The 15,658-nt window shown below is 42.2% G+C and overlaps 1 protein-coding gene across 1 annotated transcript in view; it reads right to left on the bottom strand.

Annotated features, from left to right (window-relative positions):
• Positions 1-299: 299 nt before the first annotated feature.
• The window catches only part of LOC118556147 (NLR family CARD domain-containing protein 3-like), a gene marked incomplete at its 5' end in the record, with an annotated part of 34,833 nt that continues 19,474 nt past the window's right edge, over positions 300-15,658 (bottom strand). The window contains 5 exons of the mRNA XM_036129796.1: positions 300-350; positions 1,032-1,197; positions 5,047-5,220; positions 7,859-8,035; positions 10,143-10,316. Of these exons, the coding sequence (XP_035985689.1) occupies positions 315-350; positions 1,032-1,197; positions 5,047-5,220; positions 7,859-8,035; positions 10,143-10,316 (727 nt within the window). The remainder of the gene's footprint in view (positions 351-1,031; positions 1,198-5,046; positions 5,221-7,858; positions 8,036-10,142; positions 10,317-15,658) is intronic.

Raw genomic sequence — 15,658 nt, 5'->3', positions numbered from 1 at the left:
AGCCTGAAAACTTTAGAGTTGAGCTTTATTTCAGATTTCTTGGTTACAGGCTGAAAATGAACCAGAGAGAAAAAAGATCAACTTTCCAGTTTCATCAGATTCAGATCAAAACTACATGGAGCCACTAAATGCAGCTTAGTTTTCATTTCATCCTCATTGGTCCACAGAGACAAACAATATCAGACACTAAATGACAGACATGATCAGATAAACAGGATCAACATCTCTAAAGTCAGAGTTCATCATCAGGATCAAGTCAGAGTCTCTTTAAACTCAAACTGCTGCAGCTTCAACCTCTGGATCATCAGGACAGCTCAGCTTCTCTCCTCTAAGATGATCCCCACCACTCCCTGCAGAGAGAAGAAGGAGCAACAGAGGAGATCAGTGAGTGTTTCCAGCCTCTGGAAGCTGAACATGAACATCTCATCTGTTTGTGAAACATCAGCTGACTAAGAAACATGGAGGCTGTCCCTGAACACATCTGGATGAAACTACTGAGAGAAGGACACATGTCCAGATGTGCTGAGTGGACTTCAGCAGAGCTTCTGCTCTGTAGAAAGACCACATGGTGACTAAATGTAATGATGGGCTGTGAAATCAGTGATTTGCAGGCTGCAGTCAGACTGATCTCAGAGCTGTGACTAAGATGAAACTGATCAGCTGTTTCCTGTTGAAATGAGAGAACAAAGAATCTGAGATCAGATCTGATGCTCCACAGCTTGATGAATGAGGACCACTGTCTCTAGACATGGTGGAAGGCTGTCAGCTGGAATCCAGCTGCATTTCCTGGAGACATGAACACAACAACAACCGTCATCTTCACATGGACACAAACACAGGAACACAACAAGCTGCTGGCTCCTCTGATTGGCTGATTGTTGTCTTTGTGTCCAATCAGGAAGCCTGTCACCATTCTCCTCCCACTGAGAAGCTGCAGCTTTACTGGAAACACTGGATCTTTGCTTTGGTACCAACTGGGTTCAGAACAGTTCTGCTGACAGCAGCTGGACTCACTCCAACCATCTACTTACACAGATTCCCGTATGTAGTCTGTTTACAAGATCCTGCAGCTGCTGAACATCTGACTTCTTCAGGTCGTTCCATCCCAGGTCCAGATCTGTCAGATGGGACGGGTTGGACTTCAGCGCCGAACACAGAGAATCACAGCTGATCTTTGACAACATGCAGTTCCACAATCTGAGTAAAGAATAAAAGATGTGAGCTGAAGCCACCAGGATGCAGGTTCTAACAGTCCAACAGAACCAGTTAAAGAACTCTCATTAATATTAATGACAACAAGCTGCTGCTTCAATAAAGACCTGCTGACTTCAGCTCTTCTTGTGTGGAATCTGTACTAAAAGTTTACGGCAAGAAAAAGAAAATGAAGTATGGCAAAAATATTCAGATTTATAAAACCATGCACTCACACACCAGCAGCCATTTTCATTTCTAGATCACAGCTTTACCTGTACATTTGGTACCAGGTTCTGGCTCAGGTTCTGCCCTCTACACGCCCAGATTCAACCAGAAACTATCAATGCAAAGCACCTCATGAATGTTAATGTGTATAAAATGTGTCAGCTGATCATTTTTTCATCATGGTGACGTGGCAGCCACGGAGAAAAAGCAAAGAAACGTTGGGAAAATTTCCCAGAGAGGCGTTTATTAAATGTGGAAATCAGAGGTAAAAGCACAGATGTTGTCCACATTAAAACAAGTTGTTAATAAGTAAACAACGCTGTGCTGCGTGTTGAAATTCCCTTGAGGCTGTGCGTTCAGATCCACATTCAGAGGGGAGAGGTTTCCCCTCCATTATTATTACCCCCCCCCCTAAAAAGGTGATGACTGCCTGGGTGTGAGCAGAAAGCCTCCTTCTCTGCTCTATGGGGGTTGGAGAGCTGCCTTTCAGCTCCTCAGAGGGAGCAGTGTTGCCAACTCAGCGACTTTGTCGCTATATTTAGCGACTTTTCAGACCCCTCCAGCGACTCTTTTTCGAAAAAGCGACTAGCGACAAATCTAGCGACTGTTGGAGACTCTTACGTGAAAGTACGTATCGTTCATACTCTTGTCTTCCAGCGGCAGGTACTGCCGTGGGGCGCCTCCCCCGTTCTGCCCCTCCCGCAGGAGTCCCTCTCAGCGCTGCAGTCAGAGCCACAGCATGTTTACCGTCAGCGTCCAGACTGCAAATAAAGCGCACATGCGCCGGGATTGACGGCGCAGGTTGATCATAAATAACTGAATTTGAAATATTTTATCTTAAATAAATAACGGCATTTGATTCACACAGCCACATGTTCATGTTTTACCGTGATTTGTAGGCTCCTTAGTGGACCACAAGAGAAAAAAGAAAATGTTGAAAAAAAGTTGAAAAGAAAAAATTTGTAACTCCGCCATAGTTTCTCTTTATGGTTCATTTTGCCAGTCTCAAACCTGGGTAAAGGAGGAGGGTTAGTATTGTAATAAAATTAACACTAATAAAATTAAATAAAAAAATAAAATAAAAATAATAATAATAAATAAACATTAATGGACAGAAAAAGTAGCTCTATATATATTGTGTTTTTACTCACTTTTTGTCTCTCTAACGACGTTATTTCTCACACAGCGTCAATAATATGCACATCACATCATGTGTCAGATTATGCAAATTAGGTGACCAGCCAATTTTAGACCAGCCAATAGCTACTTTCCTTACTGAGGAGTTGGCAACACTGAGAGGGAGGTGGAGCCACTTTCCCCTGTGGGTAACAGCACAATGCATGCTGGGAGCCAGAAGCAGGATATTGGCCAGTCCTCATTATCGGCCAGGAAATATTTGATCCCTGAAAGCGTTTCCTCAATTCTCCATCTGCACGGTCTTCCAGCAGTGCCAATGCATCCACCGAGCAGCATTACGCACGAGTGTGTTTGACTATTTCCAGCAATTAAAGTGATTGCTGCTCACCTCGTCACAATAATCTGTGGAACACGTCACCCTGGTGATCATTGGAGAGAGGAATGTGAACGTAGGAAACCAGAGAAAATGTTTGCAGACTTTGATTTAAGATTTAAAATGGCTTATGGGCATTTTTATTTATTTGAAATGTCCCAGATGTATTTAAGAGTCACCAGCAGCAGAATGAATAATACTGCGGTTTTGAACGCTTCTGATCAGGATGATCTATGATTAAAGTCTGATATGGAGTGAAATGAACGTCTGAGAGGAATCCTCATGCAGGTTGGCTGAAATTCACCACTTCACCATCTGCGTCACCAATTTCCCCATCTCCAAAATGAGCGTACGTCTGGGTCAGAGTTGGCATGAGGACCACACATTTTCCCCTCAAGTTCATTTTTATAGATGCCAACTTTTGATGGAAAGTGGCGTACGCACATTTCAGGTCCATTTTGTGTGTATCAAGCTTTCTAAATGACAGCCCTGCTGACTTCAGCTCTTCAACTCTGTCAGCTCCACCAGCAGCTCCATCAATACAAACTCAGGTTCTGCAGCCAAATTATTCAAGTTTCACAGAAAACAAACAAGTCAGCAGCAATTGTGGAGGAAATATGAACAAATGGAGATTAATGCAGATAAATCAACTATTTTAATTATTCCAAAACCATAAAAACATGATGTCATGGAGAATATTTAAAGGTATTCTATGCAACCGGGGTTAATTTTCCAGCGAGGCTTCCCCCAGAGGGCGAAAGTAAAAGTGCACTGTCATAAAGATGCTCAGCTGTTCTGGTTTCTCCGTCAAGCCAGGCGCGGTTGTTTTGAGCTTAGCAGACAGCGAACACAACGAAAAGTGGAAAAAACGGCAGTACAAACAATGACTAACACAGTGAAAGTATGAATATCAGGGTTTCCTGCAGCGCTATCTTGACGAGGCGGCCGCCTCGCCAACATTAAAAAACAAAACAAAAAAAAAACAATAATAATAATAATAATAAAACTCGATATGCTTGTTTATTTGACATTAACACGCGGTTCTTTGTTGTTGCTTTCGCGCGTGCATATAGTGAATGGCACGGCAAAAACTCATGGAGTTCTCACCGTAAAGCAAGACCGACTCTCGCGGTCTTGCATGAGACTTCTGAGCCTGTGGGTGCGGGCCGAGGGCTCCTGCAATTGCAAGTGCGGTAAATCCCCTACAGACCACCAGGGCGGCCGAGAAAACCTTTGTTCGACCTGAAATTACTCATTTAATCAACCAAAATGGTATGGAACACATTAATTAACTGAAAAATGTTGCATAGTATGCCTTTAATGTAAAACTGACTTTAGGAGCTGAAAGCCCAGAACCAGAACCTGGTACTGTGACATGTTGTGTCTGAGTGTTTTAGTCAGTAAAATCCTTCCAGAGCTTCTAAAAGTGCTGAAGCATCAATCAGGGATTATAGATTTGTTCCTGTCAGACAGATTCCAGGAGCTGAAATTCACTTTTCTAAACTGGCTTGAATCCCCTCTGACCCGCTTCACATGAGGGGGATTTATACACACTGGGGGTCCGAATGCTGTCCGGTTCTGACCTGAGATCAGGGCTCAGACTCAGTTACACAGAAAGACAACATTAAAAACTGGCTCCAAGTCCAGGAACAAAGTCAGGAAATATTTATTAGAATAGAAGATCTGAACTTTGTTTTTCAGCTGAATTATATTCAATTATTCACAGAAATATAAACTCAATTATTTTAAAATCATCCTATAGAAAATGTAGAAAAAGTGCTTTAATTAAGTTTTAAAGATATTAAAAACCTTCAAATAAATGAAACATCAGTATTTTTCATTTCTTCTATTTTCCTTTCTCAGTTCTAGATAAAAACGGAAACCCTAAATTGAAATTAAACTCATTGTTTGATGTTTTCTGCTGATTATTTAATAAATCCTGACAGGAAGTTGGAAACAGAAAGAAACTTTAACTGGACCAAAGCAGTAAAGAAGAAAGCATGACGTTACCATGAAGATCCTCAGTGTGGATCAGTAAAAATCAGCCAGATGTCTGCAGTTTAGTGTCAACACAACTTTCACATCACAAATATCAGAACTAAAACATGGAGTCTGACCTCAATCTCTGTAGTTTGCAGAGGGGAGTCTGGAGAAAACCACAGAGCTCCTTCACTCCAGCATCTTTCAGGTCGTTGTCACTCAGGTCCAGTTCTGTCAGATGGGACGGGTTGGACTTCAGCGCCAAACACAGAGAATCACAGCTGATCTCTGACAAACTGCAGTCCCTCAATCTGAATAAAGAATAAAAGATGTGAACTGAAGCCACCAGGATGCAGGTTAAAACTGAAATATGAACAAATAAATAATAAAACGTAGAAAATGAATTTCCCTGAATGTAGAAGTCCCAGAAACATAATGAACTGATGTCTGATATTTGATCCAGTAGAACTGATTTAAAGAGTTAAACCCAGCAGAACCAGAACATGTTATCATGACGTGTTGTTAGAATATTTCAGTCAGGCCTTCAGTGGTTCTGAGCTGGAACCAAACTGGACTTTAATAAGCAAAGTGTGACATCAGAGCTGTTAATTAATGCTGCTGTGATTGAATGGAAGCAGCTCATTTTCACAGTGACAGTAACCTTCTATTGAGGGGAACTGAGGGATTTATCTGAAGGATCAACAGCTGCAATAATTACACTTCACTCATTTCTAAACACATGAATACATGACTGAGAACAGAAACGAACCAACAAACTCCAGCAAGAAGTTCCTTCTAACAGCTCCAACACTGAACATCTCTAGCTGGGCAGTCTTTCCACGAAGCTTTCTGCTTTCAGCCACATCCACCACACTCTTTTCCTCCCAGCTTCTCTGGCTTTGATCCCGTTCTGAGTGCTGCCGGGTCTGGCTCTTTATTTTTCTCATCTTGGTCCTTCTGGCGTCCATGTTGGATCTGCTCCCCTCTGCTGTGCTGCTGAGCAGAACTGTTTATGGTTCTTCACAGTTTCCCTCTGCTGGACTTTTTCTTTGGCCTTTGTGAGCGTTAACTCAGAGTCCATTGGTACCGGTTCAGACAGCTTTACCCAGCAGCTATAGTGAGGTGGTCAGCTTAGCGCTGGCTTTCAGTAGTGATGGTCTGCTTGAAGCTGAAGCTCTGGAGCATTTGTCAGAAACAGCAACACAGTCCTTAAGAAGAACTTTGTTGGGGCTTGATTCATGGGGCCGGGTCATGGGTCAATGAAGTCCAAAGCTTCATTTGGGACGTCATTGATCTGGTGGTTCAGCACCTGCTTCATGGCTTTCAGCAGAAGTCCATCATGTGTAACAGCCGCTCCATGTAGCTCTATAATGAACCAGCAGGTTAAATAGGGATGTAGTACTATGGACCGGGCCCTGGAACCTTTAATCATGGCTCAGCGTACCACCTATTCACAGGAGATACTACTTGTTATTTATTTAGATTTCTCCTCAATAATTACTGTTTAGTTTAATGCTGCTGCTTCCACTTAGCAGCAATTTATCAATTTATAAACCTTAGATAACCTACGAAGAATTAAACTTTAGTCCATTCTAATCTGATGTTAGAAACACTCCCATGAAAAATAAAATACTACATAATTATAAAACAAAATTGAGATCCAGAAAATACGTTTTAGGTGCGTGTTTTATTAGAACAATAATAATTAAATTAAAAACAATTCCTATCACACCAAATGTGATCTCATCAGTGTCACAATAGTTTCTAACAATTATCACCTCTCAGGTTTATCAGGTCAAACTGCTCTCAGTCCAAAACATCACTTATCAGGTCAGCTAATATTGACTAAATACGGATAATTGAAGCCAGAATAAAGCACTGCAGGCCTGAGTCGTTGCTTGGGTTTGTTGTGGCTAAAAACAAACATCCAGTTCACTTGCTGAGCAAACCAACTAAAATCAAGTGAACTTGTTAGGTTCATGGAGCCCAAATCCTTTAGAGTTTGGACTGGATGGGGAAGGCTAGATGGGAGATCCCTTTAATGTGCAGCTGGTCCAGATGAGGAGGCAGGTGAGGGCAAAGGTCAACCCTCAAGGTCGTCCAGGGCAGCAACATGTGAAGCCAAAGCAGCTGAATAATCAACGTCTGCTCTTCCAGCGGGTCCAAAGATTGGCTCCTGGTCCACTCTGGACATCAACAGCTCTTAGCTCCTATTCATTTATTTACAAAACTCATTTTCTTCTCATATCAAGTCAGTAAGAGTTTATCTGGACAATAATGTTAGAAATTATTCAATATACAGTAAAACCAGCTTCTACCTCTGGACAATAATGTTAGAAATTATTCAATATACAGTAAAACCAGCTGCTACCTCATTTAAATACATGCTAATAGTGCTTAGCAATGCTAACTTTGGCTCAAAGCATCATTCTGAAGCAGCAGAAAACACAAAGACTTTTATCTTCAGTTTGCTTCTTAAAGTCTGTTACTTGTCTGTAACTTTGCATTATCCTCAGTAGTAGACAGCTTTAATCTCTCATCGTTATAATTCTGCTCCACACCGGGCCCTCTGGCTTGTCTGCTCATGCCTGTGCATATTCTCAATCATCAGAGTCATGGCAACTACAGCAGGATTAAATCCAAGGTTAGCAGACTTTCACTCAGTTTCTTTGAAAACGTTTCAACACCTGATCCAGGAGTCTTTGACAATCCTGGAGGCTCTCAGTTGAGCAACATGGAGTTTAGGAGTTGCTATTTTTAGGCAATAAATCCTGGCAGGAAGTTGGAAACAGAAAGAAACTTTAACTGGAGCAAAGCAGTGAAGAAGAAAGCAGACTTTACCATGAAGATCCTCAGTGTGGATCAGTAGAATATCAGCCAGATGTCTGCAGTTTAGTGTCAACACAACTTTCACATCACAAATATCAGAACTAAAACATGGAGTCTGACCTCAATATCTGTAGTTTGCAGAGGGAAGTCTGGAGAAAACCACAGAGCTCCTTCACTCCAGCATCTTTCAGGTCGTTGTTGTGACTCAGGTCCAGTTCTGTCAGATGGGAGGGGTTGGACTTCAGAGCCAATACCAGAGAAGAACAGCTGATCTCTGACAAACTGCAGCACTTCAATCTGAATAAAGAATAAAATATGTGAGCTGAAGCCAACAGGATGCAGGTTAAAACTGAAATATGAACAAATAATTATTAAAATGTAGAAAATGAATTTCCCTGAATGTAAAAGTCCCAGAAACATGATGAACTGATGTCTGATATTTGATCCAGTAGAACTGATTTAAAGAGTTAAACCCAGCAGAACCAGAACATGTTATCATGACGTGTTGTTAGAATATTTCAGTCAGGCCTTCAGTGGTTCTGAGCTGGAACCAAACTGGACTTTAATAAGCAAAGTGTGACATCAGAGCTGTTAATTAATGCTGCTGTGATTGAATGGAAGCAGCTAATTTTCACAGTGACAGTAACCTTCTATTGAGGGGAACTGAGGGATTTATCTGAAGGATCAACAGCTGCAATAATTACACTTCACTCATTTCTAAACACATGAATACATGACTGAGAACAGAAGCGCTTCTACCTGTTCTACTGTCACACAGGATGCTGCATCACAAACACAACCAGTCTGATATCAATGTTATCAGCAAAGAAAGCAGAACAAATTCCCAACAAACATCAGATTTCTTCATCCAACCATCCAAGCTGAGATTTAACTGGAGGCCAACAGTTCAGAGCTCAATGTTGCTTCAGTCCAGAAGGTGGAGCCCAGAACAAATGGACCTTTTCCAGTTTTTACTCTGCAGAACATCTGGACCACATTCAGACTCTTCAGGAAAAATGCTGCTTATTTTTTCCTGGACTTTCCTGCTTGTGTCTCTGACTCCTTTATTGTCGGCTATATTAGATGATGCTGGATTCATGGTGAGGATATTTACAGAGAATCTGCAGTCATTTCAACAAGTCCTCCCATTGTTTAGATCCTGGCTCACTGAAAAGGGCTCCTAGAAAGTAGAGCTGAACAATATCAGGAGAACATGGCTGTACAACGAGCAGACAGGACCCACCGGACTCTGCTTAGGAACATTTTTACTCCAACTTCCCAGAAACCCCTACACCACTCCCATATCTGTCATGGTGGTTCATCTGGACCTTTTCTCTCCATGGTTCTGACCTCCTCAACCCTCTTTCTCCTAGAAATCCATCATCCTGCCTGTCTGGGTCATCTTGGGGTTCTGGGACCTCCTGTAGTTTGGCTGCTGGGCCGAACCAACAAACTCCAGCAAGAAGCTCCTTCTAACAGCTCCAACACTGAACATCTCTAGCTGGGCAGTCTTTCCATGACTGGGAAGGCTAGATGGGGGATCCCTTTAATGTGCAGCTGGTCCAGATGAGGAGGCAGGTGAGGGCAAAGGTCAACCCTCAAGGTCGTCCAGGGCAGCAACATGTGAAGCCAAAGCAGCTGAATAACCAACGTCTGCTCTTCCAGCGGGTCCAAAGATTGGCTCCTGGTCCACTCTGGACATCAACAGCTCTTAGCTCCTATTCAGTTATTTACAAAACTCATTTTCTTCTCATATCAAGTCAGTAAGAGTTTAACTGGACAATAATGTTAGCAATTATTCAATATACAGTAAAACCAGCTGCTACCTCATTAAAATACATGCTAATAGCGCTTAGCATTGCTATTTTTGGCTCAAAGCATCATTCTGAAGCAGCAGAAAACACAAAGACTTTTATCTTCAGGTTGCTTCTTAAAGTCTTTTACTTGTCGGTAACTTTGCATTAACCTCAGTAGTAGACAGCTTTAATCTCTCATCGTTATAATTCTGCTCCACACCGGGCCCTCTGGCTTGTCTGCTCATGCCTGTGCATATTCTCAATCATCAGAATCATGGCAACTACAACAGGATTAAATCCAAGGTTAGCAGACTTTCACTCAGTTTCTTTGAAAACGTTTCAACACCTGATCCAGGAGTCTTTGACAATCCTGGAGGCTCTCAGTGGAGAAACGGGGAGTTTAGGAGTTGCTGTTTTTAGGCAATAAATCCTGGCAGGAAGTTGGAAACAGAAAGAAACTTTAACTGGAGCAAAGCAGTGAAGAAGAAAGCAGACTTTACCATGAAGATCCTCAGTGTGGATCAGTAGAATATCAGCCAGATGTCTGCAGTTTAGTGTCAACACAACTTTCACATCACAAATATCAGAACTAAAACATGGAGTCTGACCTCAATATCTGTAGTTTGCAGAGGGGAGTCTGGAGAAAACCACAGAGCTTCTTCACTCCAGCATTTTTCAGGTCGTTTCCACTCAGGTCCAGTTCTGTCAGATGGGAGGGGTTGGACTTCAGCGCCAAAACCAGAGAAGAACAGCTGATCTCTGATAAACTGCAGCTCTCCAATCTGAATAAAGAATAAAAGATGTGAGCTGAAGCCAACAGGATGCAGGTTAAAATGAGACATACAGACAGGCTCGCGGACTTCCTGTTTGCGGTAAGGCGTATTGTGTCACTTCCTGTTGTTGCTGTGTGAACGACGGAGCTTTGCTCCAGGCTCTCTCGCTTTTTATCTTTAAACCTCTTTGCTGTAACATCTGTTTCCAAACATAAGCACTTTTAAAACATTGTCTGTGGCTGCTCATCACGTTTGGGAACTCCTCGTGTTTCACACGGTTTGTTCTTTGGCGTGATAATAGGGCGTTAGCCTAGCTTTAGCCTAGCGTTAGCCTAGCGCTAGCCAAGCCTTAGCCTCATAATGGCTTCTCCGTCCCTGACTAAGTCTCCTATCTGCTGCTCTCTGTGTCAGATGTTCAGTTATTCCTCTGCCTCCTTTAGTGATGATGGTACATGTAATAAATGTAGTGTTTTTGTAGCTTTGGAGGCGAGGGTGTCAGAATTGGAGACCCGGCTCCGTGCTGTTGAAAAACCAGCTGATAGCCGCTCCTTTGCTAGCGCGGAGCCGCATAGAGTAACTTCACGTAGCGAACCTAAAGCAGTAGCAGCCGAGCAGCCTGGTAACCAGGCTGGCTGGGTGACAGTTCGTAGGAAGCATAGCTCTAGATTACAGACCCCAGATCACCACCAACCCATCTGCGTTTCTAATAAATTTTCCCCTCTGAGCGACAATCTCGCCGAGGAGCCGACCTTAATTATTGGCAGCTCCATAATGAGAAATGTGGCACTAAAGAAACCAGGGACCATAGTTAAATGCCTACCAGGGGCCAGAACAGGCGACATAGAATCCTACCTAAAACTACTGGCTAAGGATAAGCGTAAATACCGCAAAATTGTTATTCACGCTGGCGGTAATGACACCCGGTCACGCCGATCAGAGGTCACCAAAGTTGGTGTTGCTTCGGTTTGTGAGTTTGCTAAAACTATGTCGGACTCTGTAATTTTCTCTGGTCCCCTGCCTGATCTGACCAGTGATGACATGTTTAGCCGCATGTCATCATTCAACCGCTGGTTGTCTAGGTGGTGTCCAGAAAACGACGTGGGCTACATTGATAACTGGAGAACTTTCTGGGGAAAACCTGGTCTGATCCGGAGAGACGGCATCCATCCTACTTTGGATGGTGCAGCTCTTCTTTCTAGGAATCTGGCCGGATTTATTAGTTCTCCTAAATGCTGACAACCCAGGGTCCAGACCAGGAAGCAGAGCCGTAGTTTAACACACCTCTCTGCAGCTTCTGTACTGTTACCCACCCATTATCCTATTGAGACGGTGTCTTTCCCACGGCCAAAACTTAACAGATCAAAAACTGATCTAAAAGGAACAAATCATAAAAACCTAATAAAAATCAATATGGTTCACCTTGAACCTAAAAATAAAATAATAAAATGTGGTCTATTAAATATAAGGTCTCTCCCTCCAAAGACTTTGTTAGTTAATGAATTGATTTCTGATAATCAGATTGATTTGTTTTGTCTCACAGAAACCTGGCTACAAGAGGACTACGTTAGTATAAATGAGTCAACCCCCTCCAGTTATTCAAATTTCCAGATTCCCAGATCTGTGGGAAGAGGAGGAGGAGTGGCAACTATCTTTCAGTCTGATTTATTAATTAGTCCCAGGCCAACTAATAATTACAGTTCTTTTGAACATTTAACCCTCAGTTTCCCTCATCCAAACTGCAAAGCAATAAAACCTCTTCTGTTTGTTGTTTTGTATCGTCCACCAGGCCCTTACACTCAGTTTTTGGATGAGTTGTCAGATTTCTTATCTGATTTGGTGTTAAATACTGATAAGGTTATTATAGTGGGTGATTTTAACATCCATGTTGACACTGAATGTGATAACCTTAGTGTAGCCTTTAAAACTATCCTAGATTCAATTGGTTTTGCTCAAAATGTGCATGAACCGACGCACTCTCGGCTCCATACTTTAGACCTTGTTCTGACATATGGCATTGATTGTGAAGAATTAACAGTATTCTCTCACAACCCTGTCCTGTCTGATCATTTTTAATAACATTTGAGTTTAATCTAACTGAATTCTCCACCCCCAAAAGAGGGTTCCATTATAGTAGATTTTTATCGGATAATGCTGTATCAAAACTTAAAGAGTCTGTCCCCTTCTTCATATCCTCAGTATTGCAGAAATGCCCTGTAGATGGCAGCATTGCTGTTTCTTCCCATTCACAAATCGATACCTTTGCTAACAATGTGACTTCCTCATTGCGTTCTGCATTAGACAATGTAGCTCCCTTGAAAAAGAAGGTGATTATTCACAGGAAGCTGGCTCCTTGGTTTAATTCAGAGCTGCGTTCCTTGAAGCACAATGTTAGGAAATTGGAGAGAAAATGGCGCTCTACACACCAAGAGGAATCCTACTTAATCTGGAGGGACAGACTATTGTTGTATAACAAGACCCTCCGCAGAGTTAGAGCAGCATATTTTTCATCATTAATTGAAGAGAATAAAAATAATCCTAGATTTCTCTTTAGTACAGTTGCCAAACTTACCCAGAGCCACAGCTCTGTTGATCCATCCATTCCCTTAGCTCTCAGTAGTAATGATTTTATGGGATTCTTCATAAATAAAATTGATGCCATTAAAAATAAAATAATTGGCATCCTCCCAAACATGATTACCTCGTCCTCAGTAAGTGAGGCAGCATTGGAGGAATCTTTAGAATCTGCGCAGTGTTTGAACTGTTTAGAAGCAGTAGAGCTTTCTGAGCTATCTAAAATTTTAGCTTCATCTAAACCTTCTACCTGTATGTTAGACCCAATCCCAACCAAGTTGTTTAAGGACATATTCCCTTTGATCAGTGGCACTATTTTAGACATGATTAATCTATCCTTAGTAAATGGATATGTACCACAGGTTTTGAAAGTAGCTGTTATTAAACCTTTACTTAAGAAACCTTCTCTTGATCAAGATGAGTTAGTAAATTACAGACCTATATCTAATCTTCTTTTCTTATCTAAAATTCTTGAGAAAGTAGTTGCTAATCAACTTTGTGAACATTTACAAAGTAATGACCTACTTGAGGAGTTTCAGTCAGGCTTCAGAGCTCATCATAGCACTGAAACAGCTCTGGTGAAGGTCACTAATGATATTCTCATGGCCTCAGATAATGGACTTGTGTCTATACTTGTCCTGTTAGATCTCAGTGCTGCGTTTGATACAGTTGATCACAATATTCTCCTACAAAGACTTGAACATACTGTAGGGATTAAGGGGAAAGCATTAGGCTGGTTTAAATCTTATCTGTCAGACAGATTCCAATTTGTTCATGTTAATAATAAATCTTCCTCAAACTCTAGGGTCACCTGTGGAGTACCACAGGGTTCAGTCCTTGGACCAATTCTCTTTACTATATATATGTGTAGCACCCCAACCCTCAGTAAATACCTAATTAAAAGGAACTCACCTTTGACTTGAGCGATGGGGTGTTTGGGTTCGATCTATTAAGGTAGCTACCACGAAGGTTTACCTGTTTTGTGTGAATGTTGTATAGCCTACGACCTTATGTGTAAACACAACACCGTTAAATTAAGCGGTGGCTTTACCCACTACACTATTTTAAAGAACTGACCCCAGACAACTCTTCGAAAAAATAAATGAAATAAGATTTTAATAAGCAGTTGTCTTTTCAGTTTAACACAGAATATTTATGTTTTTAGTTAACCAACAGCATAACTATCACCAAATTTGGTAAAACCTTGTAGAAAATCAACATTTGTAATTAAACAATAGAATTGCCAATATCAAAAATATTCAAAACTTAAATGGGCTCAGGTCTCTGAGCTACCGGTTGCTTAACACTTTAGCTGGATTTCTCTATACTTATCAAACTTCTAACAAATACAATACTTAGCTGCACTTTAACAAACAATGGGCCCACACACACTCTCACACATGCACACAAAACAATAAAAGTTGCAGGCCTGTGTGCTCCCGATGCGTTGCGGCAAGCAAATCCTTATCCTATTCCTCGCTCAGCATTCCCACAGTATATTCACTCACGGTCTGGAGTAATTCCTGGAGAAACGGTTCTTGAGGATATGAAGATGACAGTGAACTGCACCAGAAGTGAAGTCCGACTCAGGAAGCACGAAACAGTCCTTCCCGTTCAGCAACGCAGTCTTCTCCGCTCTCGACTCACTAGCAGCCCTGGCCCGTTCAACCACAGTGTCTTCTCCGCGCGCGGCCCGCTAGCAGTCCATGCCTGTTCAATCACGGCGTCTTGTCCGCGCGTGGCCCGCTAGCAGTCCTTGCCCGTTCAACAACGGCGTCGTCTCCGCTCGCGGCTCGCTAGAAGCCCTGGCCCGTTCAACCACAGTGTCTTCTCCGCGCGCGGCCCGCTAGCAGTCCTTGCCTGTTCAACCACGGCGTCGTGTCCGCGCGCGGCTCGCTAGCAGTCCTTGCCCGTTCAACACGGCGTCTTCTCTGCTCGCGGCTCGCTAGCAGTCCTGGCCCGTTCAACAACGGCTCCTTACCCTCTCGCGGCTCGCTAGCAGTCCTTGCCTGGTCAGCAACGTTGTCTCACCATCTTAAACCTCCACCCGTTCTCTCCTCAACCTTCTTCTTTTTTTTTACTTTTTTCACTCCCTCCTCTTTTTCTCTCGCTCCGCATCCCTTCTTCCCCACACCATGCCCAATCACCAACAGTTCACGTTGATTGACATATACAACAACCAATCAAACGAAAAGCATGGAACAATCACGCAAATCCACATATTCCTGTTTGGTTTACCACACACCCTTCTTCCACTACTATTCCGTTTAATGTAACTACGTAATCAACTATTTACACTCTATCATGAATTTATGTTAATCATAACATTTCCCCTTTCACTGCTTTTACCCCTAAATTACTTTCAGTTTATTTGCATTACTATATTATTTCATTAACTAAATGAATTAATTATTTGTATTGCAACTTAACTTTAACCCCTGTACTTTTACACCGGGCTACACTCTCCCCCGTCTAAAATATTTGATGTCCTCATCAAACTAAAGGTTTAGATAACCTGAATCTGTTGATACTTATAAGAGGGGTTTAAACTACAATAAAGACATAAGGCCATAGGGTGACACCAAGCAGTTTGGCATGGGTTATGCCTTGAATCTCTGTAAATGCCACTCCCAACCAACACACCACGACTAAGGACAGTCAATGGCTGGTTAGAAGGTTTCCCCAGCTCATCATAACTTAGTCTAATTACTGGTCTCTTCACCCGCTTTGAGCATTCCACTGGAAACCTATCTTCAGGCACTTCTGCTCCCCCTTCTGAA

The sequence above is a fragment of the Fundulus heteroclitus genome, unplaced genomic scaffold (genome assembly GCF_011125445.2).
Source record: "Fundulus heteroclitus isolate FHET01 unplaced genomic scaffold, MU-UCD_Fhet_4.1 scaffold_219, whole genome shotgun sequence".
Lineage (NCBI taxonomy): Eukaryota > Metazoa > Chordata > Actinopteri > Cyprinodontiformes > Fundulidae > Fundulus > Fundulus heteroclitus.
This window is presented reverse-complemented; position numbering and strand designations above follow the sequence as displayed.